The 26,496-nt window shown below is 40.8% G+C and overlaps 1 protein-coding gene and 1 long non-coding RNA gene across 8 annotated transcripts in view; one reads left to right on the top strand and one right to left on the bottom strand.

Annotated features, from left to right (window-relative positions):
• The window catches only part of mib1 (MIB E3 ubiquitin protein ligase 1), a 52,888-nt gene extending 32,368 nt beyond the window's left edge, over nucleotides 1-20,520 (bottom strand). For 4 of the 5 annotated variants that reach the window (XM_041949389.1, XM_041949391.1, XM_041949392.1 and 1 more), the window contains exons 1-12: nucleotides 19,638-20,520; nucleotides 18,657-18,828; nucleotides 15,818-15,947; nucleotides 11,738-11,842; nucleotides 10,579-10,645; nucleotides 9,874-10,078; nucleotides 9,256-9,439; nucleotides 7,755-7,899; nucleotides 7,499-7,632; nucleotides 6,522-6,629; nucleotides 6,190-6,387; nucleotides 5,831-5,982 (exon numbers count right to left, since the gene is read on the bottom strand). In XM_041949389.1, the coding sequence (XP_041805323.1) occupies nucleotides 5,831-5,982; nucleotides 6,190-6,387; nucleotides 6,522-6,629; nucleotides 7,499-7,632; nucleotides 7,755-7,899; nucleotides 9,256-9,439; nucleotides 9,874-10,078; nucleotides 10,579-10,645; nucleotides 11,738-11,842; nucleotides 15,818-15,947; nucleotides 18,657-18,828; nucleotides 19,638-19,866 (1,829 nt within the window). In that variant the 5' untranslated portion in view covers nucleotides 19,867-20,520. The remainder of the gene's footprint in view (nucleotides 1-5,830; nucleotides 5,983-6,189; nucleotides 6,388-6,521; nucleotides 6,630-7,498; nucleotides 7,633-7,754; nucleotides 7,900-9,255; nucleotides 9,440-9,873; nucleotides 10,079-10,578; nucleotides 10,646-11,737; nucleotides 11,843-15,817; nucleotides 15,948-18,656; nucleotides 18,829-19,637) is intronic. The other variant, XM_041949390.1, reaches the window with a different exon arrangement.
• A 780-nt stretch (nucleotides 20,521-21,300) lies between these two features.
• Nucleotides 21,301-26,278, top strand: LOC121615374. 3 transcript variants are annotated; one of them, XR_006007258.1, is made up of 4 exons: nucleotides 21,301-21,966; nucleotides 22,044-22,120; nucleotides 22,938-23,034; nucleotides 26,123-26,278. It is a non-coding gene; the product is annotated as an uncharacterized LOC121615374 (long non-coding RNA). The 3 variants fall into 3 exon arrangements; XR_006007259.1 differs by having other exon boundaries at nucleotides 22,938-23,420; XR_006007257.1 differs by lacking the exon at nucleotides 26,123-26,278 and having other exon boundaries at nucleotides 22,938-23,539.
• Nucleotides 26,279-26,496: the final 218 nt, after the last annotated feature.

Genomic DNA, 26,496 nt, shown 5'->3' with positions numbered 1-26,496 from the left:
GTAAATGGGGTGTAGTGTGCCAAATGTACCTGAGTGTCATACAGAGTGGGTGAAGGTGAATGGGCAAGAGAAAATGGGCCGGAGAGACAACGAGACGCAGCACTGTCCATTTCAACCAGTGGGTGGATATGGTGTGATGAGCCACATCTCAGGTTTTAATAAGATATTTGACTGCAACATGGCCTTTCTTTGCTTAGTGTTGCTCTGGTTCTTTTTGGGTAAAACTTTACTGCAGTAGAGCCTTTGAGACAGCTCACTTCACTTGACTTCGCAGCAGTTGCCATGTCCGTCTCTGAAACAGTGATTCCACAATGCTTTGCTAAAGCTGGTAAAATGGAACCAAATCACCTCTTGAATGGATTTGGTCCCCTTCAACCAGCTGTAGCTATGCTTTGATGACTACGGGAGCTCCTTTTGCTGTGATGCCTTCAACACAATCACTGCAGTGACAGCAGGCCACTTCTTGATGATGACTGGCTTATGGCTTTCCTCTACCAACAACATCTGGAGTGTTCAGTGATTGTCATGTTCAATGCCAAACCTGTCTCATTTGTGACTAATAAAGAAACCAATCGCAGCTTTGAAACTTTGGTATGCTCTACTTTCCTGACTGAGTGTTACCTCTCTGCCTCCAACTGGATTGATATTCCGACCACACTATCAATGGCTGTTTCAAAAATAGCAGGGGGGGGGGTTGGGGTAGACATGCAGTGTGCGCTATTTCAGAAACACAGCACTCACATGTCTGTGTGAGAATGTGCGGCTGTCTTGCTAAGACACCTCCCAAACTGACTGTCACTGGATGCTAACAGTCAATTACACTGTCGGTGGGAATGTGCAACAGAAAATAAATAAATAAAACAGCCAGCTAATGCAGCTCGGTAGGGGTACAGTGGAATTGTAAAGAGATCTAAAAAGAAGAAATACAGCAATAAGAATGCCAGAAATGGAAAAAAAGCAGCGACTAGTTGTTTAGAGGCTTTGCAATATACACAAACACTCTGGCCTCCTTCCATTGAAGCCTCCTGCAGTGATGTTAGACAAGCTGGGGTAGATGAGAGCCAGATGCTCTAGAGGACAGGAGCTGAACGCACAAATCACAGGAGCGGACCGCTCGCAAACAGTTACAGTCTCACACATTCACTCGCTGTTACTGCAGAACAAGCAGGCAGACCAAAACCCCCTTAACACTGTCTCCTGCGCACCCTCCTTTCACTTCACTCTATTTCTTTTGCCTTCTAATTTGGCGCCTAACGCTATGTCAAACTGGCCTGTTATTAAACTCAGAAAATACACAACACAGCCACAAAAACACTCCTGAAGGATTTGTTACAAACGTGATCTAATTTGTCTCATTACTAAAAATGATTTGAGGATGTATGTATAGCAGAGAAATCAATTATTAAATTAATTGGAAATAGCACTGTATAGTCTCTCATTTCTCTTGAGTTCAAAGTGTTTTCCATTGGACCAAAAGCCATGAAATCTATTTGGCTAATGTAAGAGGAACTTGCTTACTCAATCACAGTAGTCTGACTTGATTAGCCTAGTCTGAAATAAGCACGAGAGAGTGAATTCATTCAATTCAATCAATGGCAGCCATTAAGAACATGTGAATATAGCGGCAAGACCCAAGAAATGAAAACATTTGACCCATTTCACATCGTCTCCGCGGGCCCACAATGCTATTTTCTAATTGTGATCCCTGTTACAATACTACCATTGTGCTGCTGCCTATTAGTACTGACATCATATTTGTCTGCATTTTGGAGCACAGTGTGTATGATTGCATAGCACTCTGCCTACTCAGGTGATGTGATTACCAAATGGGGCTTGCCTGTATGTTGCCATATTAAAAGAAATCTGAGCACTATATGAGAGAGGGATGAGGGCAAATATTACAAGGAGGTGACACGTAAAAGGGTACAGACCGCCGCTGCAGGGCTTGTTTGGAGCCCGTTTATGAGTCATGGGCTATTAATCGTATTGTTTACAGTACTGTAGCAGCTACTGGCTTCTAGCAGCCTGAGGGAAAGACATGGAGACGAAACAGGCTCCCCTCGCAGGCTGGGGCTGCGGTAAACACACGCGGGGGAAACACACAATGTGGATGTCCGCGAAAATTCTTTCCCGAGTGCATTACTACTGGTTATAACAGCACTTTCACTTTACTAGCAATTGTAAACCTTAACAACTAGGTTTAATTTATGAGGAAATGCCTTTAGCCTCTGTAGGGGCTTGTGTGTGTGAGTAATGAACGAGGTGAAATACAGTGAAGCCCCTGTTCCTCCTGCACCCCTGTTGGTAGAGTTGATTTGTCTCTGTATTTGTGACTCCAAGTTGAAAGATTCATCTGTCACCCACGGGGTTCTTCCTATGTGTCTTCCTCAATCTTCTTTCCACCGCTGGAAGACCCACCCACGCTCTTAAAACACCCAGGCACATAAAGCACACGCGCACGCACACACACACACTCTGACGTATCGTAACAGAACACAAGATGGAAGCATGTTTTTTCCTGCTTTATAGGAGTTGTATAGTGGTAGTTTTGATGAGAAATTATAGATTAGACTTGTTTAAGCCATTAATTCCAACATTCTGTGCCAGTGCTCGATGTAAGCACGAAGAGAGCAAGAGCGGACCTACTATCAGGAAGCAATAATGACATCAATAATTAAATAGAGGGGTTTCATATGATCCTTCATCCAGGGGACTTACGATCAACTTCCAACTTCAAGCATTTCTTCATGACAGTCATTGAAGCTACTTTTTAGAAATATGATTCTATGGTAGGAATTCCTCTAAGCACTCCATCGAAACAACTGCCTGTCCACTGAAAACACACCAGACAAGGTACTTTCACTTCAACCAAGGGAGAGATTTTCGAGGGCTTTAGGACTTGTGGACTGTCTCTCCGATATTGCAGGAGCTCGAGTGTGAAATAAAAGTAAATGGGCAGACTGGAGAAGGCGACATATATCTTCGTTTCTCTGAAGGCAAGGGGACAGAGCGTGGACCGCAGCAAGCAACGCGCACACACCACAACAGCAGCCCTGGTACGGAAAATTCTGCACTCCAGCACTTTTTCGCCACTTAATCAATGAGTCCTACAGCAGACCTGCTCCCTGCTCCTTTATATTCTGAATCCTGGTTTACATATGCCCATTACACACTCATTGCATTTTAATATTTATAATGCAAGCAATTTTCTGCCAGTCTGTGAGCTTTTCCTAAATACGTTTACTATTATTCATTAAAGTTTAAGAGCTGTGCAATAAAAGACCACACAGTAGCCTTGAAATATTTTTTCTCTCTCGGACTACAAAGTGAGGCAGGGACTGCTGACCATACAGACAATTTTGTGTGTTCTGTGTGTGATTTTTATTTATTTCTGTCCTCTATGCGGTAACATGTGAATCAATCATTTAGACCTATATCTATGTAATTACATTCAATTATAGAATTTCAGGGATCATCAACTGTGGAACAACCTGCCGAAGGGGATCAGGCAAGCAAGTTCTGTATCTTTAAAGAAAAGAAACTAAGAAAGAAAAACACATTATTGTAGAATTTCTTTTACTTTCATTATTCTACACCCTGCATCATTCTGCACTTCTAAACTTCGTCTTTATCTGTTAATTTTAGATTTTATTTCTGTCTCGTCAATTTTCTGATCTTGTCTTTTTTTTGTGCTGTGTCACATTTTAAATTATTATTGCTATTACTACTATCGTTTTGATTATTTGAATAAAATAAATCCTTGATGTACAATCTGTATGTTGTTTAAATCTATTTTCGAATACATTTCAATGCAGCTTAACCCTTTGACAATTTATTTTAGCCGTGAAAAGCAATATTTTGGTTTTTTTTATATAGTTATTCTGTATGTCTACGTCAATCTGCAAATCAACTGATCAGTGTACCACACAGGAAACAGGCACCAGCTTTGCACAATTTATTCTGCAGTGTGCCAGAGGTGGAGGGCTGAGTCTGGCCAGGCTTGTGGCAGGTGGCAGGTGTTCCACAGCCCTCTGACCTCAATTCCATTTGTCCTCATGCCAGAGGAATGAATGCCAGTGAAGGGGAATGACATTTAGCCTGGGATAACCACGCTCATGCGCAAACATGCTCAAACACACCCAAAGCGCTCAGAATGGGAAGAATCCGTTAACTTTACTAGAACAGCTCCAGTCTATAATGCTGACCCTGTAATGTCACTGTTCATCACCTTATGAGGCCCTGGATGATCAACCGGATACAGACAGCTGTCTTATAGAGCCATCTTTAATATGCTCATGGTTGAGAGACAAGAATAAAACAGCTCAAGAGTGGAGCAGCAACCTGCCTGAGCTGGAAATAGGTATGGCCAAGGACAAGGCAAATTGCTGCTGCTGAACGGACCAGTTGCTTCAGGCCAGCCTCTGCTCACAACACACGGTGACGGACCAGCATAACAGTAAAAAGAAACAACAAATGAACTTCAAGGGCTATTAGCTACACTAATAAAAAAAAAAAGTCAAAGCAAGACAGATGCTTTCAAGGCCTCAAAGGTAGTCTAATGTCAATTTGAGACCATACCATCTGCTGGGGAGATGGATGAAGCCTATAGGACTGCTTCAAACTTCAATCAATGTCAAACTAAATTGAGATCCCAAAGTAAATTTCATAGCAGGATAAAATGTGATCAGTGAGGTACTGGAATTAAACTTATTTTAGTTTTAATGGCTTTAAACTACTTAAAACTCCACATTAAGTGGTCAATGTATTTTAGACTTACAACTGTTTTAAACTTTTGTCCACAAGGAGCATTTTAAGGTGAAGCATCACACACAAAAAAAATATTAATCTGTGACTTTCATCTATGGGCTTTGGATATTTTCCTTAGAACACATTGAACTATGTAACAATAATCCATGACTGAAAATTCATCTTTATAACAAACAACTTTTGAAATAAATGCACGTGCCATGTTTTTCTGATGCCTCAACAGGATCCTTTGCCAGTTAATACAAATTTTGTATTTGTTTATGTCAGTGATTGGACCTCGTCTGTCTCCTAGTTCAGACCTGAAGGTGGTGAGCTCAAATCTTTCATTCCAACGGAGGATGATTAAGCAACGGATTAGTGGTAACAGCTAAGCAATTCTGCCATGGCCTCTGCCTCTGGCTGCTAAGAAGCAAAACATAAAGCCTAGTGTTTGTAGCTTTGACTCATATATTCAACGGTTGATATGGCTGGATCATAATAATTCTCTGAATCTTTTTTCTTGTGTTAAGACTGCTTCAGTTGTGCTGGGGTGAATAATCAGTATCAACGTATTAGTTATCATTCAATACTCAAGTCTAAATAAGCCAAACAATATGGGCACTGAGAATATTTGTGGTTTGCCTGTCACACATACAATCTAAACAACTAATCTGGTGCCCATTCATTCAAAGGGCTAAAAATCTCTAAGTAGTGACAATTTGCTTTTAGAATGCTAAGATTCTAAATGCATCTTAATTTTTGATTTCTAGACTTTCTGTTTCTGTGAGACCGTAAACCCTCTGAATTCCAATTAAGGTGTCTTGTGCGTCAACGCTGAAACATTCATGCATCAAAGAAGATTTTTTTCCCACCAGGTAGGGTGTGAACATTAGAAATATTCAAGGCTTTTAAGGTAAGAATTCAGGGATTCAGCATGTCTGAATCTGATCTAGGCTTTACTGAAAGATTTACTGAGAGATTTACTGCAGTGCTGAAAATACCGATTCCACTTAAACATGCCCTACTCCCTCAAAGACACCAAACAGGTGTGACATTTAGCCAAAAGCAGGACAGTGTCTCGTACCTGGGGTTTCCTCGCAGGGCAGCATGATGCAGAGCATTGAACCCGTTATTGTTGGTGATGGTGACATCAGCACCAGCCTCCAGCAGCACCGACAGCATGTCATCTCTCTTCTTGCTTATGGCATCATGCAGAGGTGTGTCCCCTTCTGAATCCTAAAAGGGAAACTTTATGTTACTTGCTACTCCCCTACTAATCTGTGATTCAAACGCTGACCTCTCCACTACCATATTATAGCAAACTTACCACCTGACTGATCTGTGACTGTTGTATGTACTTTTTTCTGTATTACTGTTCTGACATGTCACAACCTGTGTCACAAAGCATGTCTCGATAGTTAAATACGTCATTGTGATAGATACCTGGAGGCTAGGGTGGCAGCCAAAGTCCAGCAGGGTTTTGACCACCTGCAAGTGGCCCTTGTTGACAGCTATGTGTAATGGAGTCTGCCTTCTCTTGTTCCTGGCGTTCAAGTCAGCACCGCCCCTCTGCAGCACCTCAATGACAGAGCCCTCATCACCAAAGGCTGCGTGGTGCACTGCCCGGTCTCCATCTTTGTCCTGAGCAAAGCGACACACACATAATGACTCAGTATTTATGTCTATGTGTGGATTCTTACTTACATGGGTCAAGATGTTTTTACAATAAGGAAAAATATGGACAAGAACGAGGAAATATATTTAATTATACGAACCTCAGCTTCCAGGTCTACGTTGTGTTTAAGCAGCAGCTTCAGGACATCAACGTGACCGTTCTGACTGGCTGCCTGCATAGCAGTGTGTCCAGCACACTGTCCATTCACCTGTAAACACATCAAGAGTCAAAGTGAGGATACGGGAGTGTGTCAGTGTCATGTTTAATATTCAGATGTGCATCGACTGAATTAGCTGTTCACCTGAGGGGCCTAAGAGATTGGTGAGGGTGTGTTTAAGCGTTTGTGTGTGTGTACGTGCATGAACGGTTGGGTGTGCATGTTTCATCACCAACTGCAGCACTGCAAAAACTCGGAGCATAAATATTAATGTGGGCTCCTTTGGGAGTCTCGAGACGTCTCTTGTCCTGGCAGGCGGATCACTTGGCCAAGCTCAGTGTGCTCAGCTTTAAGCAAATAATTCCACTGAAAGGCAGTAGGGCATCTGGCCAGCCTTCACCACTGACGCACACGCACTCATTCACTGCTCTATGAGTGAAGACAGTATTGCAGACTTGACGTATCTAATTCTTATAACTTCCACAGGGCACAGGTTTCTGTCCGGTGGCAAACGGGTGTTTTCCTGGCAAGTAGCTTGTGCCAGAGGACAATCTGCAGCCATATGGGGGGTTAGTAGATCTCAGCTTGATTCTAAGAGTGAATCGGGTCTGTGCTGCAGTGCACACCATTGCTCCTTGGTGCCTCCTCTGGGCCCAGCCTTAATGCTTTTCAGATTGAGAGAGGTGCAGAGTGGGAGGATCTCAGAGCCCTTTCCTACGAGACTCTCTGCCTCCTCAATATACTGAGAGCAGAGCACAGCACAGCCAGGGGTATTCCACCTCCAATTATCAATGTACTCAGATCTTTTGTATCAATTCAACAGCAATATTAATTTGTGTTCATCAAAAACTCATCTAGAAATCCAGCAGAAGCTCACAGCAAAAAAAAAAAATATATATATATGTATGTTAAGCACTTACGTCCACATCAGGTCTCTTAAGGATGTCCTCCACCTTGGCAAGGTCTCCATTGGCTGCTGCTTTGACCAGCTCCTCGTTAATGTCTCCGGACTCTTGTGTCTCAAATAGTTTCTTCAGCAACTGAGACAGACGCTCTGGCCAAACAGAAGAAAAACATCAGACAGGGATTGTGCATACATGTCTGAGAACAGGGAGCAGTGAGGACAAAGAATTAAGATGACACTCTTGTATGTCACCAGTGCATGTTCATACATACCTCCAGAGGCGTTGCTGACAGCAGAGCCAGAGGGGGCAATCTTGGTGACAGCAGCAGGATTGTACGTCCAAGAAGTTCCACAAACCTCAACCTTCAGGTCGCTGTCAGAGTAGATCTGCTGCACACGGCCCACCTTGCCTAGTGTCTGTTGATAAATGTTGCAACAAACTCATTAGTATATGGAGGGCTGTTGTCTTTGGGCTATGTTCTGTGTAACTGAGCCTGTAAGTGGCCGAGGAAAGATGAAGAGAGACTCCTAGAAAGTGCAAAAAAACAGAGGATGGAGGAAAGGATAAAGAGGAGACAATACCATCTCAACAAAGCAATTGTCCTACACAGTGCAAAAACAAAGCTCGTGGCAAAAATAAAAACTATATTACAGATTTAGGCGGTGTTCTCATTATTCAGAGGACATGTACTTGCAACAGAAAGAAGATGGATATAAAAGAAAAAGACCGTTCAACTGGCTAGGCTATTCTTCATCTACGCAGGCATTACAGAGAGGACAGCGCAAAATGCTTTCCACTTTTGAATCATATCATCTCAGTCCTGGCTATATGAGAAAGAGGCACTTTGAGTCTGTCGAGCCGGGTCTGGGGCTGTCCTGAAGGATGCCATCAATAATGGGGACTGCTGCAGTAGAAGCAGCAGCGGGCGGCAAACAGCCGTGGTTAGTGATCAAAGCTACAACCCATCTCAGGGTTTTAAGGCTCATTAGCTGCTGAGGGGGGCCAGTTTGGCAGGGACAAGTGGCATATTGGAGTAGACTAGTGTTACATAACCTAAGGCGTGCTGGGCAGCAATGAATAAACTTCATAATAAGTGAAGAATAAAGTCGCGCTGCAACCGAAAAAAAATATTAAGTAAACAGATAAATGTCAGCAACACAGCCATAGACTGATTTGAGGGGAGGAATCGTATGTTTTACATGCAACAACTTTAAAAAGAACGAGTGATTGGCACTGCTAAGTGTGAGGGGAACAACAAGGAAAATTACAGTTATATGAATTATAGAAGGTTCTATAGGAGGTTCTTGCACACATATTTTATGTCTGTGATTACGTCCACGTCAAAATCTTCGGACCACCTAAAAAAAGAATGGTAAAAATGCCTTGTGCCAACAGCACTGACTGTCTCAGATTTTCCAGTAAGTGCCTAAAATAAGGCAGATTTTTCTCATCAGGTTTAATGAAACTATCCACTAAAGTGTACTTCAGATTTCAAGATGTTCTGTCACTCAGACAACTTTATAGCTACAGTGGATAATTTCATCTGATGATGTAGAACCCAGATTAATTAAAAAAATCTACACAGAGACATTTCTAAGATTACATTTTTTGAAAATGAATCATAAAACTCGTCATGTTAGCAAAACAGGGCTGCTGAACATTTTAAACGTATGCGTATATGTTAGCATAAAATTCCAATTGACATTTGAATAAAAGGTTAAAGGGTGGTTATATTTGCACAAATGAGTGTGAACATCTTTTCAGATTCTTACAGGCAGCATCGCCTCAGCCCACTCTCCATGGCCTCTTTGTAGCAGCTTGATGCGGTCGATGTCATAGCAAATCTGCACCAGGTCTCCCACTAGGAACTGGGAACTGCCTCCCTCTGCCCCAGCTGCTACTTCACCGCTGCGCACTACATTGGCCTTTGTCAGCACTGCTGGATTGAATGTCCATCTGCAGATACAAAAATGAATACATTCAAACAAGTCAGATTAATTCACTCACAGTTCACATGATACCTGACCAAGTACAGATTCTGAGCAGTCACATGGAATATGTGGGGATTTTGCAAGCTACGATTAAGTTATAAAAACATTATAAAATAAAGAAAAACACTGTTTAAAAAGTGCACCTATGATCAATGACAGTAATAACACTTTTATTAATACTAGAAGCGACTGCAAATTAGCAAAGATTCACTTTTTTATTATAAATTTTACTGCAAATGGACCCCTAACTTCTCTCAAGTGATATAACCCATAAAACCAGAGAAGTGTCTGATGGCTTTTGACAGAGCTGAACTCAATATATGGGAAACTATGATGCAATTTCATTGGTCCCACTCATTAGCAACCAATAAATCAGAGCCAGTCTATCTATGGACTCACCTGTTCCCACTGGGGTACTGAACGACAATATCGTGATCTTCATCGATGCCACATACTGTGCCAGTGGTGGTAAGCGTCTCAAACATCCCATCAGTCCACCCACCGTGGCCATGTTGGAGGGACTGAACAATCTCTAGGTCTAAGTCGATGTTGACCAGGTCTCCAATCTGAAGACCGCCAGGATTTCTGTTGCCATTCTGCTCACCTGGGAGATGAAGGTAACGTTAGGTCTACTACTCGTAAAACTACATTCCTAAATGTCTATCAAAAACAGTATTAGTTTTGCACAATAACATTTCAAACCTGCAAGTGTTCTAAAAACAGGTATAGCGATTTACATATATATACACATGTACATATGTGGTAGCAAATTAGTTACAAGAAAGCACAGAAAAAGCATAACTACAATGAATACACATAAAAAGCGCTGCTATAACACTATCAAACCTAATAAGGGACTTCTACTGCAGTGTTCAATGCAGAGAGACAATTCATTCTTGAAAGTCTTGGAACACCATGACTGCATGACCTGGGCCTATACATGGTTTTGGCAGCCAGGTGACTATGTGGTGCTGCCATCTAGTGGCCAAACAAAACAAACTGCAAGTGAAACTCCCCTAATGCCCTTGAATTCACTGCACCAGAACGATAGGTGAGAGAATTGGTGCAATAATGATGGTGGACATAGATCAGTGGCTTACTTACCTAAAACAGGACAATGGTCTCTGTAAAAAGAGCCTCCTTTGGCATCCTGGACACATTTCAGATCCGACTAAGAGAAAAAAAGGGGTGGAAGGCGTTAGACAATGATCCAGTGTAATTCCATTAGTGGAGGGGGACGATGGTCATGAATAATGAAAGTGAGGATCTATACACTTCAAGCTGTAGTGTCAGTGTAGGTTCTTGTGAAAACCAAAAATATCAGTGTCTTAAGGCTAAGGCAGGACAATGAAACACTACATTACTACAGAGAGAAAGCATCATATCATTTGTGATGACTCAGATGCGCAGCCACCGTGGTAGAGTTAGAGGGCAGAGATGACTGTGAGGCAGAGCAAACATTCCTCTGAACTGATGGAACACTTAAGTCCTGAGTACAACAAGTCTCAACAAATTAATAACTCAAGTCGTTCTTACTGCATACAGCCAGCAGGACACTTTTGATCTTATGATGCTTTGTGCACAAAGCAGATATAATAAAGCAGGAAAAGGTGTTGGCCTCAAATACTGCATTTGGAACAAACACTCATCTGCAGTCCCTTTATATCTCTTAGAAGGATTTTATCACTGTCTAAATAAGAAACAAAGCCAAAATAAATCTGTCAAGACTGGTGGGGTCTATTCCATGATTGACTTAATGCAGAAGCAGATGTCGTCTACCTTCCCATTTGCCTATTAGATTAACAAAAGGACAAATCTGCTCTGAAACCGAGAAACTTGATTGGCCTCTTTCGAAAAAAGGCAAGGACCGTCTGCACCAATGAGGAAGATGCTTTTCAGTTGAGACGCGTGTGTAGGTGCCCCTGCAACAACCCCAAGAGAATGTCCCCCTCCTCTAAAGTTGACCTCCATGTTCACTCTCTTCTCCTAAAAAGTAGAAAGAACAGCTTGCCTTTATTATGCAGATACCTTCCCCCTCCAGCTGCCTGTATAATGGCGCCTTACTCACGCTGGCTGCGTGGCTCTCACAAAGGCCTGGCAGCAAAAGAAAGACCCTAAGCCCTGCGGTCAAACACAAAGGCCACCTGACAGCTGATCTTTTGTGAGACTCAGTGTGTGTGTGTGTGTGTGTGTGTGTGTGTGTGTGTGTGTGTGTGTGTGAGTGAGTGACTGAGCGTGAGGGTCAGTATGGAAGTTTGCTCACCATTCCCTCAAAGCCAACTCTGTACAGGTTCTTGGCCCCATTGTCCCACAGTACGTAGGCAGCGCTGTGAGGGCTCGCTGCGCTCCAGTCCTGGATCTCTGTCACCTGTGGAGGAGGAGGAGGGATGAGATGAGGAAGACAAAAAAAGACACACTGAAAGTAGATTGTTGAGTTCTAATCAGAATTTCATGCCAAAAGGTTTGGACTGGCTGTATATCAGAATAAAGGTTCTGGCATACTGTATGTGTAAAATATAATATTGGCCAGATGGGAATAATCTTCTTACAGGGGATTTTCAAGCAGGTGCTATTAATCTTAAAAAAAAAAACAACTCATAATGACATAAACTAGGATACTTTGTTGATCCCTGTAGGGAAATTATCTTTTCAAATTGAAGGTCATAGTGAAGGTTGAACTAAAGAACAGCAACCGTGGAGCCAAGTATTCAGTGTCTGCTCAAAGACAATGAGCTGTCTCCTAAAACAACAAGCTGAACTTGGGCTCCTCTGGTTGAAGGGTCCAACATCTTCTGGCAATGTACGGGGAACTAATTTGCACTCTCTGGCTTGCAGTTTTAGTTTTATGCACCACTTTTTTCCTACATGGTGATATATTGTGCATGTGACAGAGGAAAGCAAAGTAGTTGGCAAGCTGATGTAGTAAATCTATACACACTAGTGTCAGATGCTCTGTATGTTGCATTCACTGTGTTTTGACCTCAAGGAAAATTTAATTCACCAACTCCTGAGAAATATTAGGAGTGGGACTCATCAAGAACAAATCTGATTAGGCTTTGATTCTCGGGGTCGCAATTAGATTTGGTTTTAATTCTCTCTGCAATGCAATTTTATAGTCAATACTAAACCTTTCATTGTTTTATTTCATTTTACCAGTTGGGAAGAGTTGTGAAATCTTCAAGAATGTTTTAATTAAACTTTTGCAACCATTACTGTGTTTGCTTGCAGAGAAAAACAAGACACACGACAAAGGCAGTCCTAGTTCAGCCAGACCACAGACAGAGCATGTGGGAAACATTGCTCATCAGGGCAAGGAACTTTTGACACATGGGCCTCTATTCAAAAATGGTACTGCGGGTTTCAGAGGACTCTTTCTCCCCTGCTCAAAGGGAAATTGATGCAGTTGTTATTCTTCTAAAAAAAATTAATGGAAATCAGAGTCTGAGTATCCACAAATGGTTAGCTGCATCATCTTTGATTAATTCAGGATGTCCTAAATGTCAATATTTTTTCCATCTATTAGCACTAGGGGAATATACTTAAGGGCTGGATCCAAACTGTGGTAGTAGTATTAAAGAATGTTTAAGTCGCCAGAAAAGCATTTCCTCTTCCTTGTCATGTAAATTTACTTGATATCTTGAACATCTATTTGGAATATACCAACAGACTGTCACACCCGTTCTTGACTTCCACTGTTTTTATAGAACTTGGAGGCAAAACCTGCTCGCACTTTTAGAAGATTCTTTAGAAACTCTCCTATCCTTGTGGAACCCAAAGATGAATAAATAAAGTCAGTGACCCTTTTCCTACAAAGACTCAAAAATCAAAGCCTTTACATTTAAACAAATAACAGTCAATGAGCTACTTGTTCACAGAGGAAAAGCTATTGAAAAGGACTAAAAGCTGATTTCTTTCATCTCTGCAGTCTTTTCCAAGTGGGTTGGACCATTAATGTGTTAATAAATCCATCGTTTTCACCTGTGCTCCATTGAACCCCCTGCATGCATTAAAAATATTAAGAATTAGTGTGAGCCAGACAGTCTTGACTGTCTCACCTGCTGCTCCGATATAAAGAGCTGATCAAAATCACCAAAAGCACCCCAACAGACACATCTGCCATAACATTTTTACACCGGCCTTTCCTCAGTTATTTCCTGTATTACATTATGACTAATACATGACTTTTGTGGTGAAAAGCAGCTAAAAGCTTTCGGCAAATTTTTTTTGAAGGGCACTAAAAGCCAAGGAAAATTGTGTCTTATAAGCATAAATATGCAATGAGGTATGAATGGGAGACTGCAAAATCAATTCAGATTTGGGAAGATAAGGTTCGGATTGTCACATGAGACAATTCTCTCTCCATTGCAAGCAGCGCAACAGTTTCATCACATTGAGAAAGTGTCAAGAGAAGAGCTGTATTGGAGTGAATGAATTCTTTAATTAAAAGCTGTGCCTTAAGTAAATACAGAAATCAAATCGTTAAATTATTTTCAGGCCCCTTGCAGAGGTAATTGATTAATGGGCCTTAGGAGGTAATATTCATGCTAAACTAATGGAACATCTAAGCTGCAGGACATGCAATAGCAGTTTTCTGGAGAGCATATTGCTTACAGCATCATAAAACAGTAATGAGATATGCCATTAAATAACACAGCAAAATGAAGTCTTAAATTGCCTGGAGGGACTCTTAAATTGAATACTCTGGGGTCTGGACCGGAGTCAAAATACAAGCACTTTACAGCACATTTACAGCATAAATCTAAATAGACTGTGCTAAACAAATGCAGCCTCATCAGACATTGTATTACCTTCTAATGATGTATTTAAGCCTGGAATAACCTGCAGCAAGGAAGTCTGTTTATAGCCTCTGCAAAGATATATATAGGAATCAGCGGAATGAAGCAAAGAATAAAGGTTTGTCAGTGACACATTCTGCTAGCTCCTTTTATCATTTCTACATCGATTTACTGATTTTGTTAATTTTCCAACACATTGTGCACATTTTGAAAATCCTTAGACAAGTCAACCTCTTGTCAAACTAAGTTAAGAAAGGATTTAATGCAACATCCTATATTTTCCACTCAATTTGAATTACTGGTGTTAAGTGTTGAAGTTTAACAACAGAGGAAATTTGTTATTCTTCACTTATGGAAAATCATGCTGAATCTTGCTCTCGAGTGTCACTGTATGTTTTCTGTATGTTACTCTTTGGGGTGTTTTAGTGGAGGAAGTCACAAGAAAAGAAAACATTTTGTAAATTTCAACTCAAGCTACAGGTTGCTGATATAAACACTTTACTGACATAGTGATACAGTATGAGACAAGATATTGGTTTTGTTTTCTTGCAGTAAGCTTTGCAATGGACTGCAGACAAGTGAAATAACTTTTCTGAACTTAGAAAAAACTGCAGAACAGTGATATAGTTACGCTGATTATTTCAACAACAACACCTAGCTGAACCCCGTAGGACTGGACTATCCGTGTTCTTGTTTGCCTACTATATATTCATGCCACGAACATGCTGAGTCAGCCTGTGCCCTTTCTGTTTTGGTTGAGGTTCGTGTATATTTCCAAATCAAACCATATTTCCTCCCTAAGATTGTAAAAGGTAACGGATCCTCGACTTTCCCTTATATGCAACCCTTAAGGGTGGTCATGCTCCCTTCACAACCACAACACATGTGGGTGGTTGCGATGGCCTCTGGCAGGCTCACCAAGCCTGCCTTACCTCCAGGGATTTATTATCCACTTAATTGTGCAGCTTTGAAGAAGAAGAAGAAAAAAAAAAAAGAAAGGAAAGAAACCTGTTGAGACAAGTTTGTCTGCACGATGTTTGGAAATATATCATTTAGCAGTTATGTTCATTCATTCGGCGAAAAAAATGGAAAGGTATCTGCACACTTAAACCTCACTTGTAAAAGAAAAAAAGGATTTAGAGGAGACATTTTTTTCTTTGTCTCTTTTTTAAACCATCAAGCACCTTTTACTTTTATTTAAAAAACCTTGATGACTTATCCACTGCTGACAACTCTGAGGGGCTGGAACCAACACCAGGCCTCAGGTGATGCGGAAACCCATCAGTGGCAAAGCAGAGGTAAAGGTAATCTGCTTTTCACTATACGCTGTACGGGGAATAATAAAGCCAAAGCCAAAACTGGGTGACTGGCACACTTACTTGAGCCTGCACATTATAAACCTCAGTACCGCTTACTGTTAAGTAACTCTTCCTCCTGTATTGTACATATTTACAGGTCAAAACCGTTGTCTTGAGGAGTACACACACAACAAAAACAAAACTGGCAGAGTGGAGTAACAGGATTGACTGTCCTGACTGGCACCCTACCTTTCCTCTTCTTCCATTGCCTCCATCTTGGTCTTCCCACTGCCAGTCCACTCCTCTCACCACCCGGCCACCAGTGAAGATCCCTCTGGCTGTGATTTTCTTTGACTTGCGACGCGATTCCAAAAGTACTCTGTTCAGGAAGAAAAAGTTTGCAGTAAGAAACAATTATTTTCATATGGGCTTTAACCACTCACGTGACACTGTCAGAGCATTGAACAGCAGGTGTTTCCAGGGGCTTTGTTTACATGGATTAATTCATTGTTTTTTTCAAATTACTAGCAAATATGCATTGCAGAGGGGATGCCATTGCCTCCCTCCTGCTACCCAGTGTCCTTAACTGCCCTTCCCTGTGTGCCTACTGTTCTGGAGTCATGGTGTAAATTACTTTCAGCAAATGGGCCAAGGCTACAGATGAAAAATCTAACTGTGAGCGTTGGGCCTCAGCAGCATCTAATCTGCTGTATCAACCATGCAGTCCCTGAAAATCATTATAACTGCCTCAGCATTGAGCAACTGATGTTTGATGACAGCAAAACAAATCCAACCAGAAAAAATTGTCAGAGTTGTGAGCAACACATCATTACTGACCTATTTTTCAGTTCTTTGAAATCACAAACACACCACTTCACATTCGCTTCATTTTTGACTACTGTCTTTGGGAATGCCATTGTGTGTCATTGAGTGGCAGGTGTCATGACGTAACAGTAGGAATAACAGTACTTTTGGTAATAGCACGACATTCACACCTTACTGATAATTCCTTCCCTTTTCATCTATACCCAACAATCATGGCTCTGCAATCACAAATGAAAAGCCAGAGGTTAGGTAGCCTAATTAGATAGATCTATCTATCTCTTTTTTTTGTTGTTTTACATTTTGATATCACTGAAGCAGTGAGCTGTGGTCTAATCTAAACTCCAGCTTAGCTACAAGCCTAACCAAAGAAAAAGAAAAAGCAAATAAAACATCCAGCTGAGCTCTAACCATCAAACAACAATGTGAGCCTTGATGGTAGACACGGCAGCTGGACAGTGCAGGTCTAACCAATGCAAACAGCTTGGGGCCTCTAACCACTCCCTCTTCGGCAGTTAGTGACAGAGTCTAATGTGGTGTAACAAAACACCCCACCACGCTTTCGGAGCAGTGTGAGCTGGGGACACCTCCAGCACCCATTGTGCATTATGCAATGTCTGTCTCGGGGGAAATGAAGTCGTACTCAGTTGAAAAGGCAGCCAGCTGTTGGGCCATGTGTTCATTTACTAAACTATGGTCTTCGGCTGAAATGGATGGAGCATCAACACAGTACTGACAGTCTATATGATAACACAATCAAATGCAACTTGTGGAATTTAGTGAGTGTCCATACAGGCTAATAAGTCAGAATAACGCATTAAAAGTCTTTAAATCAAATCAGTAATTAATTTGCTTGATTTTCCTACAACACATCAGCTACTTTAATCTCTATGTAGAGCATCTGTGAATGCACAGAGTAAAGCTGGCTTCAACAGTTTGACTTGAATTTGTCTGTACATGAATGAATTAGTAAGAATGTTTCTTCTTTCCAAACACCATGCCTAAAACATTGTTTCCACTGGAAACTTTCAGTAAGACCTGTGGGTGTGACACATCACATACACCTGCTCATATGTTTCACATGCACTCACATGCTTTGTGTGCTCACGCACACGCACACGCACACACAAACACACGTGCACACACACACAGCGCGCACACAAAACCTCATGCAGGATTAATGGTATTGTGCACAGATCCCTTGGTCTAATTTCCACTGATTGAAGCTTGCCCAAACTGTAAAAGCTTCTGGGCACCTCCAACGTAGTGACTAGAAAGTCATTCTACTTTCAGATAAACTTTTAGTTAGTTAACTTTTGATAATGCTAACTGATCCTGCTGACAATGTCATCAACTGAGGAGGCTTTACAGTAAACCTACCACTGGCTTCACACCCAAACATCTTCACACTAGAAGGTGTTTATTATGGGGGAACATGGAGGAAGTGCTGAGTTCATGTAAATGGTAGTTTTACAGATCAACATGAGCTTCTGGCAGCAAATAAAGAGCAAAAGAGAAAACAATGGGACTCCCGCCGAGATAATGCCATTTGAGTGACTGCAGGCAAAAAGTGATAAATAAAGCAATATTAAGCACAAGGGACTTCTGTAGCACTCTGCTGCAATTGAATGAAGCAAAAACACTGGGCTGAAGATGTCTAGTGTTATTCTTTTTTTTTTACTACTATTACTGTATGATCAGTAAATTCTAGGAATGTTATCACACACTTATAAGTCTGCTGTATTCAACAGGAAGCTGTCTTGTTTTTATTATCTCTGTTCACATCACATGCAATTACAATGCTTTCTATAAAGTCAAAACAATTAATTCTTAAATTTGAAAGTCAGCTGCAAAACAGACTTTTCAATCAATCTGAAATTTAATCTACATGAAAGCTTCTGAAAATGTAAACAGAAGATAAAATCTAGGAAATCTGCTCAAATCAATTCTTTAAGTGGGAAGCACTACATTAATATAATTTTTAAAAAGGTCTGACTGGATCTTAAAACGAGGCTGAGTTGTTGCCTGGCAACTGAGGCCTGGGAGCATAGCGATAGATTCTGTCTGCCTGTGAGGCATGGTGCACAAAAGACTTCTCAAATGTCACACACACATAAAACAACATAAAGCCAAACTACAAGAGTAAAAGGGTAAAGCAACCAATCGTAATGAAGTGCAGGGATGACCTGGCTACCTTGTGTCTATTTTATCATTGGTGGGTCCAAGGTGAGGCACAATAAAGGTAAATGTTGCTGGCTTAACTAACCTCTCACTGCCTGGGGTGGTGATCCTGTAGAACCGGTGTCTCAGGTGATGCTTGTCTCCATGGTAACAGGTTGTGCAGAGGTCGTAATTGGTGCACTCAGCACATTTCCAGCGAATACCAATGATGGGCTGTTGACGGCAGGTGTCACACATTGTTCCATCATGCTTGATGCCTGAGGGGAGGCAGAATAGGACAACATTAATCAATTTGGTTTGTATTGTGTGTTAATATGAATAACTGGAATAACTTTTCAGCATCTTGCTGTCAACAATATATATACTATCTCTCCAAAAAAACACTAATTCTGTATGCACGGAATGGGATACTTGCTGAGCAGTGTACCTATATTGGCATGCAATGCATGAGAAGTACAGAGAGCTAAAGCTAAACAATGGTGAAGTGGTCCTTAAGTAATTCATGTCTATTCTAACAGTGCACATCCTACAAAGATAATTCTATACAATGACCACGAAAAACGTTTTTCGTCTTTATGTGCCATTTGGAGTCACAGGCTATGCTGACATCCATCTTTTTTGCATATCCTGCACACAGAGCTGTTTGTGACATACATCTGTTCAGACAGGATGTATTTGAATCCTCGTCTTGTTTTTTTATAAAAAGGTCAAGTAGACATTGTCTGCGTTTAACACACAGTATAAACAAGCTCCAACTAATGTGCTAATGTGCTGCTTCTGAGATTTGCATTATGCACCAATAGTTTCTGTTCGAAACGTCAGATACTGCGTTGCTAATCTTTTATTGCCGGTAGAAATTAATTCTCATTGTCTGGTTCTTTAATAAATATCTTTGAAGGGCTAATATCTTGTATGTTGTGCATAATTTCATTAATAATTTCATGCAAATTTCATTGACATGTCATGCTCAATGACAAAGGAATCTTGAATAACTCTGATGCATGGAAAGACACTTGACTTAAATTAGTTTGAAAGTGCTGGCAAACAAACTCAGCTGTAAAGTTACCTGTTGGAGCACTGTCCAATATCCTCACGTCGTAAGCTCCAGAACAACGGTAGTTAGCGGCCGTCCCATTATCCCAGACAACAACCACCTCCTCTGGACTTTCAAAACTCCTGACGGTGCCAACATGTCCCTCTCCACCATCCTGCTTCCCCCACTTCCAGTCAGGTCCGCGGACCACTCTCGCTCCTACTCCTTCCATCATTGCTCGGTTATTCCTGCCGGTGGTCATTTACGAAAAGATCTTGCAGTGACACAGAAATTAGTTAGTTCGTTGGCACGCTAGCAGACTTCGCTAGTCAGCTATCGGTGTGCTGGTGGACAGTTTCCAAATGCAAGTGCAAGCAAGTCCCAACAGGAAAGAGACTGGAACGATCCACAAAGCTAGCCTGCTAGCTAAGTTAGCTTCCTAAGGAGGCTGTTGGACCCTCTTACCCAAACTATTCCCACAAGCTAATGTTAACTGCAAGACAGTGTCTCTTCAGTGTTGCATCTGAGAATAAGAAACTAATTGCCCTAAAAGCCTATTGAGTAGCCACATTGCTGTCTTAGCCTGATCTCAGTACTCAGTAAGCTGGCTCTCTCCTCCACTCCACACACGAGAATGCCACCTCTTCAACTTAGCAAGCTAGCGAGCCGAGTTGCTAGCTATTGCAATGCTAGCAAGATAAACCTCTCCTGGCTAGCAAGTCCTTATCGTTGAGGCAACTGTAGTCCTTTTGGTGGATGTTTATCCTTACTGCTGTTGTCTGTGGTGCTGAAAATCCATCCAAGATGCTCCCTTTGTCAACCAGAGATGGTTCCCTGGAGTCAACTCAGAATAAATGCGTCGCCATTATTGTCAATCATCGTTCAGTCCTCAGACGAGCAACAACTAGCTACGGAGGTAAACGACAAAGCACGAAGACTCGAGGCTTGGAAAACAAGCACAAGCGCGGCCCACGGTGCGCGTGCGCATGTGCACCATTGCCAGTAAAGGATAAAGAACATATTCTTCATATTCTCAGTATTTGAACCCTTTTAATGATACACTTTGAGATAGATATTTATGAATTTGATATTACTCATAATATATAATTGTTGGTAAATGTTGTATGTATATACGTATATATACATATATATATATATGTATATATACATATATACATATATATACACATGTATATATACATATATACATATATATACACATGTATATATATATACATGTATATATATATATACGTATATATGTATATATATATACGTATATATATGTATATATGTATATATGTATATATATGTGTGTGTATATATAAATATAAATATAAATATATATATATATAAATATAAATAAATATATATATTTATATTTATATTTATATATACACACACATATATATACATATATACATATATACATATATATATACATATATATATACATATATACGTATATATATATATACATATACATATATACGTATATATATATATAATAAGAATCATAAACCTATGGTGGACCTGGATTACCTGTTTTTCACACTCTGTGCATTATGTATGTATGAGGGTTAAGGGTTGGACAAATTTCATTTTAACCAAAAGGCTTTAATTTTAAATGAGTTTCTACGAGCTCTACGTACGCAGTACTTCCGCTGCATTTGAACCAACTTCCGGCTAACGCGACACACAAGCCTTAGCCGGAAGAAAAGAGACGGCATCCCACCCCATACCCGGTGTTTGTTACAATTATCGAAATTAACTCTCGACAGTGTGCGGAGAATTACAAACCGTGCGTGTGGATGCCAAACAACGAGGATTTCAAGTTACATGAGTCGTCTTGTACAGTTTTGAAGGTATCCAGTGCTAACTTTAGCTAACTTAGCTAGCTAGGCAAACCAATATCGGCCGCTGTCAATATTGTGTGATGCAGCCGAAGTTTTGTGTGATAGTGTTGCTGTACTTGTAAATGTACATGTATATTTTTCTCACAAGTGTCAGGGAAAGACACGGCCACAAAGGTGTCGGTTCGTTCGTATTTGGAACATCTGAATTGGATGTAAGGCTTTTTTTGTCAGGTGTACAAACAGAAAAACCTGATCACTCACTCGGCAATCCCTGTATTCCTGTTCACTTTGATTCAGTTTCTCTTTTATATACTTATATATATACTTAATTTTAGATTAGTTGTGATTCTGAGCCGCTCTAATGCGGTTGGAAGTGTCTTGTGCAACCAATGCGGTTGCCCTACTTCATCAGACAGCCCACTACCCATAGTGCAGGATGTCCTTAGTGCCCCTCTGTCCTATCATGCACTGAGACTGAACAAAGATGGCATGAACTTCATACACTGGTATGTATATTTCAGCAATATCTGGTACAGTGTTTGAGTGAGGTAAATGTTGTTTATCAATAGCCTCTACTCTACAGGTAGTGAAACCTGGACGTGCAGATGCCATGGTGGTACTTAAACTAAAAGCAGGTGCTTGTTCAGCAAGTTGAATATGGTATGTAATATTACTATATAAACAGGCACAATATTAGGGATGGACATCTCACTAACTGAGAGCAATTCATTATACCTCTTTACATGTTTAATATGATGCATTTAGGTACATTTTAAGTAAAATTTCGTACAATTCAGTTTAACCCTGTCACAGGTTATATGGTGCAATGCTACTGTTTATAATGCATTTTCGAGGTGTCCTCTGTTCCATATGAGAAGTGTTGTTGCATTGGTAATTGAGTGTGAAGGAAATCAGGTGTGGAGGAACATTTTGATGCCACACAAGCTGCGGGTGAAGCCAAGTTTGGTCTGTTAAACTCTTCCCTGTCACAAGAATGAGAGCCTCACGAGAAGTGTTCCCATCCAACTTGAATGAAGCAGATACAGACCAGAAAACAGAATGATTCAGAGCAACTGCAGTCTGAAACGGTTACTGTTGAAAACAAAATGATTCATATTTAGTTACTGTTTAGTAATTTGTGAAAGCATTTCTCAGTGCTAAGGTCACTTTTTCAAAACACTCTATGCAGGTGGCATAACAGCTTTCCTGTGGTACAAACTTTATGTTTGACTACTGTTTTTTTCCCCAATTTTCAAAATGATGATTATGTGGCTTAATCATTTATCAGTCTCTCTCTCTCTCTCTCTCTCTCTCTCTCTCTCTCTCTCTCTCTCTCTCTCTCTCTCCCTCTCTCTCCCTCTCTCTCTATCTATCTATCTATCTATCTATCTATCTATCTATCTATCTATCTCTTTCCTTACCCCCCCTCTCTGTCTCTCTCTCTCGCTCTCTCTCTCTCTCTCTCTGTGTATTACAGGTTGCCCTCACTGCTTTGAGGAGTTGATCTCCCTCTGATTTGTTGCAGTGTGGCTCATCCATCATACTTCTTGGGACAAAAAGGCCTCTATGACAAGGTGACACATAACAGTTAACACCTCATGCACTGAAGGCATTTACACGGATAGGACGTGTCCGGCTGTTTGTCATGAGCTGGTCTGGGCCAAATGCTGCTGTCCTGTTTTTCTTTTTTTAAGCTGGATCAGGACAAAAGTTTGTTTGTCCCAGTCCAGCCCTGAACTCAAGCATTGTAAATGATACAGTGAGTGTTAAGTGAAGTCTTAACTCTACTGTTAATTCTTACAAGTAATTCCCCCCCTTTTTTAGTGTTTTATATTACAAGATGCTGTGACACCAATTTTTGATGACGTCTAAGAGATACATGTGAAACTCTACATATGTGACCATTTCAGGCAGGCCCCAGCCGGGATCAGTGATGGGGGCTACTAAATGACTATAAGCTGTAAGTAGGGATGCACGATAACTGTTTTTTAAAACCGACACTGATAACCGATAACTTTCAGCTCCTAAAGGCCGATACCGATAACCAATAACACACACATATACCTAACATCATGACATCAATACCACAAACAAAACCAAAAACAGTTTTGACTCTTTAAATGAAGAGATATTTATTTTTCCAATGAAAAACTATTGGTAAGCCTCTCAAACATGTTATCAAACAAACCTATTTGATGTCTCACATCAATTTAAATAAGGTGCATTACTTACTGATATAAAAAATAAAGGCCACTTGAAATGATGCAAATACATGCATCAGGATTACAAACTGAAAAAGTGTATTCCAGAAGTTTACAAAAAATAAATATACATAGAAAATTAATGCACTGGCACAAGTTAGATTCAAACATTTCTATTTAAACAAACTGAAAAAGTGCATTCCTCAATGACAACAAAAATAATGCACAGTGCATATTGTACTGACAGACGTTAAAAGACTACGCTCTTAAATACTCAATTCTGATTGGTCAATCGCGAAAATTCAGCGGTGTTCCTAACAGTCAGACTAAAGGGGCAATCCCTTAATGTACCAAGCTCAATAACAAATCGCCAGCTGATTTGAGTGGCATAATATGGAGCATTTTCCGTACATTATTTTTAATTTGTTTGGAGAGGACCAAACACTTGGCTGGAGAATGATGTCCCCTGCAAAAAAGATGAGAAAAGTAAAGAACAATGCTGGACCGACAGGAGGAGCGATATTAAGACACAAAAGACTTGAGGACGCAGAGATTGACCAGATTGAAGTCGACAGACACGAAAAAAACACCAAGAGAAACACAGCATGGACGATCGGTCTGCTAAAAGACTGCTGAGTGGAGACAAAACTGGAGACAGATTTTTTAATGTCTGACGCTGAAAGCAGAAATCAGCTGATGCAGGACTTTTATCCTTCAGTCCGAAAAAATAGCGGTAAACCAAACTCTGTCTCCAGCTACGTCTCTCTCAGGTCTGGGATATCCCATCACTTCTCCACATTTTACATGATTTCGCTGAATATCTGTAAAGAAATAAGTTTTCCTGCCTGCCGTCCTGCGCACAGTGAGAGGCAGTTGCTACGCAACGTACATGTTTACATCAAACTGTGACATCACAGTGTGACATCACAGTGTGACATCACAGTGTGACATCACAGTGTGACATCACACAGTGACATCACACAGTGACATCACACAGTGACATCACACAGTGACATCACATGGTGATGTCAGTAACGTCACGCTGTGACATGACACGCTGTGACATGACACGCTGTGACGTCACGCTGTCGACACACTGTGTGTGACGACACACTACTGAATGCTTTAGTAATAAGCCGTGTTCTAAGCGGGATAATGTATGGAGAAGCGTCGCGTCGGGCTTCTATGTCATCCTGAAGGAAGATACATGATCCCTTACTTAGACTTATCTATGTAAACAAACTGAAAAAAGGCAGTCCATAGTCAAGTCAAGCACCATCATGTCCATGATTAAATCTTCAATAACCTTGCCTGTGGGTCATCTTTGGCAAATTTCTTGGACTTTTCGAAAGCCTCGCCGACGCGTAAGTCCCGGTGGCTTCTTTGCGGCTGGCTTGCTAACGTTAGCGTCTTTAGCAGGCCGGGCGTCCTCATACGCTTTCCAAACTCCGTCAAAGCAGTGGTTACGTTTCAGGTGACTGATCGGGTATTAAAGCTTGTGCCATTTCTCGCTCCTAGTGGAACTCGCTTGGAACATTTGTTACGAATAACCAGCGAACAATCTTCTTCGGAAACTTTGAAGAAGTCTGAACTCTTGTTTTCATAAGCACGCTGTGCCGCATGCTGCATTCAAGGTGTAACGTACATTCCCCCGTTCCCTCGTTTGCCAGTCATTCTTTCGGCCTATTTAAGTTCATGTTTCTATTTTTTGTGTGTAACATGTGAAAAAAATACTGCAAATGTTAATTCAAGTCAGCAACTAGCAAAATTATGACCGAGTTAACGAGTTGTTTTCTGGCATGAGGGGGTATTCTTGATTTTTCCCAGTGAGAAAGAGTTTTTCTGATTATGCTAACGTCACCTGAACGCAGCATTCACTGCAGGCCATTCGGGTCTCATAGTGGGAGCGAGGCACTGCCGTGCTGACAAAAACACATATGTTATCGGGGCTGTTGGTCATGATATCGGACTTACCGGAATGACATCATAATTTCCTGTTATCGGCCCGATAACTATCGGCCCAATAATTATCGTGCATCCCTAGCTGTAAGTATGTTCCCCTCATACACAGTGTCACTCTTCTACCGTCTATCATTTATTCTATCCTACACTGTCGAACACTATGATAATATCGAACACCTGCCGTCCGGCTTACCTTGGAGTCCCTTCCATCCCTTGCATCTTTTACACCTGGCAATGCACATCTACCATGCTGTCTTGACTGCATAGTTACCACAGACTTTGTTTAATGACCATCCTGTCCATTTACAACTTTTGCAATATGTCTTTTTAATGGAAAATGATTTTTAAGATTGCCATCCACTACATGGATTTTAAAGACTGAATTCTGATATTAATTGTTCTTGTTAGTTGGGGAAAGGTTCATGCTCAATTCTCAGTTTATTTGTGTAATGCGGTTGTTTGTGGTCTTTCAACATTGGATTTTTTTATTTTTTTCCAGGTGACCTGAGTTCTGAGATGAGAAGATCAGGTGTGCAGTCTGTCTTCCTTGTGTTAATTTTTTTGTTTTTTTGCACTGGCCTGGATAATTAAATTATTATTATTATTTAATCTTCTGTTTATTTTCTTCTTAGCCAGTGTTTTTTGCATATTTTGATTTTCTAATAATGTCATATTTTATATTTTGAATGTATATATGTTTTCAAATAAAAGATGTCACTATAATAAGCTGTCTGTGTTATTCTATGTCTAAGGACTTTGATTCAATGACTAAGCTGAAAATGTCTTGAAAAGTCAGATATTTATTGAACATGTGATTAATGCCTGTGTGGTCACTGAAAAGACACTGAAACAAGATCAAGGCTCTGACGAGAT

This window comes from Chelmon rostratus, chromosome 12, assembly GCF_017976325.1.
Source record: "Chelmon rostratus isolate fCheRos1 chromosome 12, fCheRos1.pri, whole genome shotgun sequence".
NCBI lineage: Eukaryota > Metazoa > Chordata > Actinopteri > Chaetodontiformes > Chaetodontidae > Chelmon > Chelmon rostratus.
The sequence above is the reverse complement of the archived record's forward strand: the minus strand, read 5'-3'. Positions and strand labels throughout refer to the sequence as shown.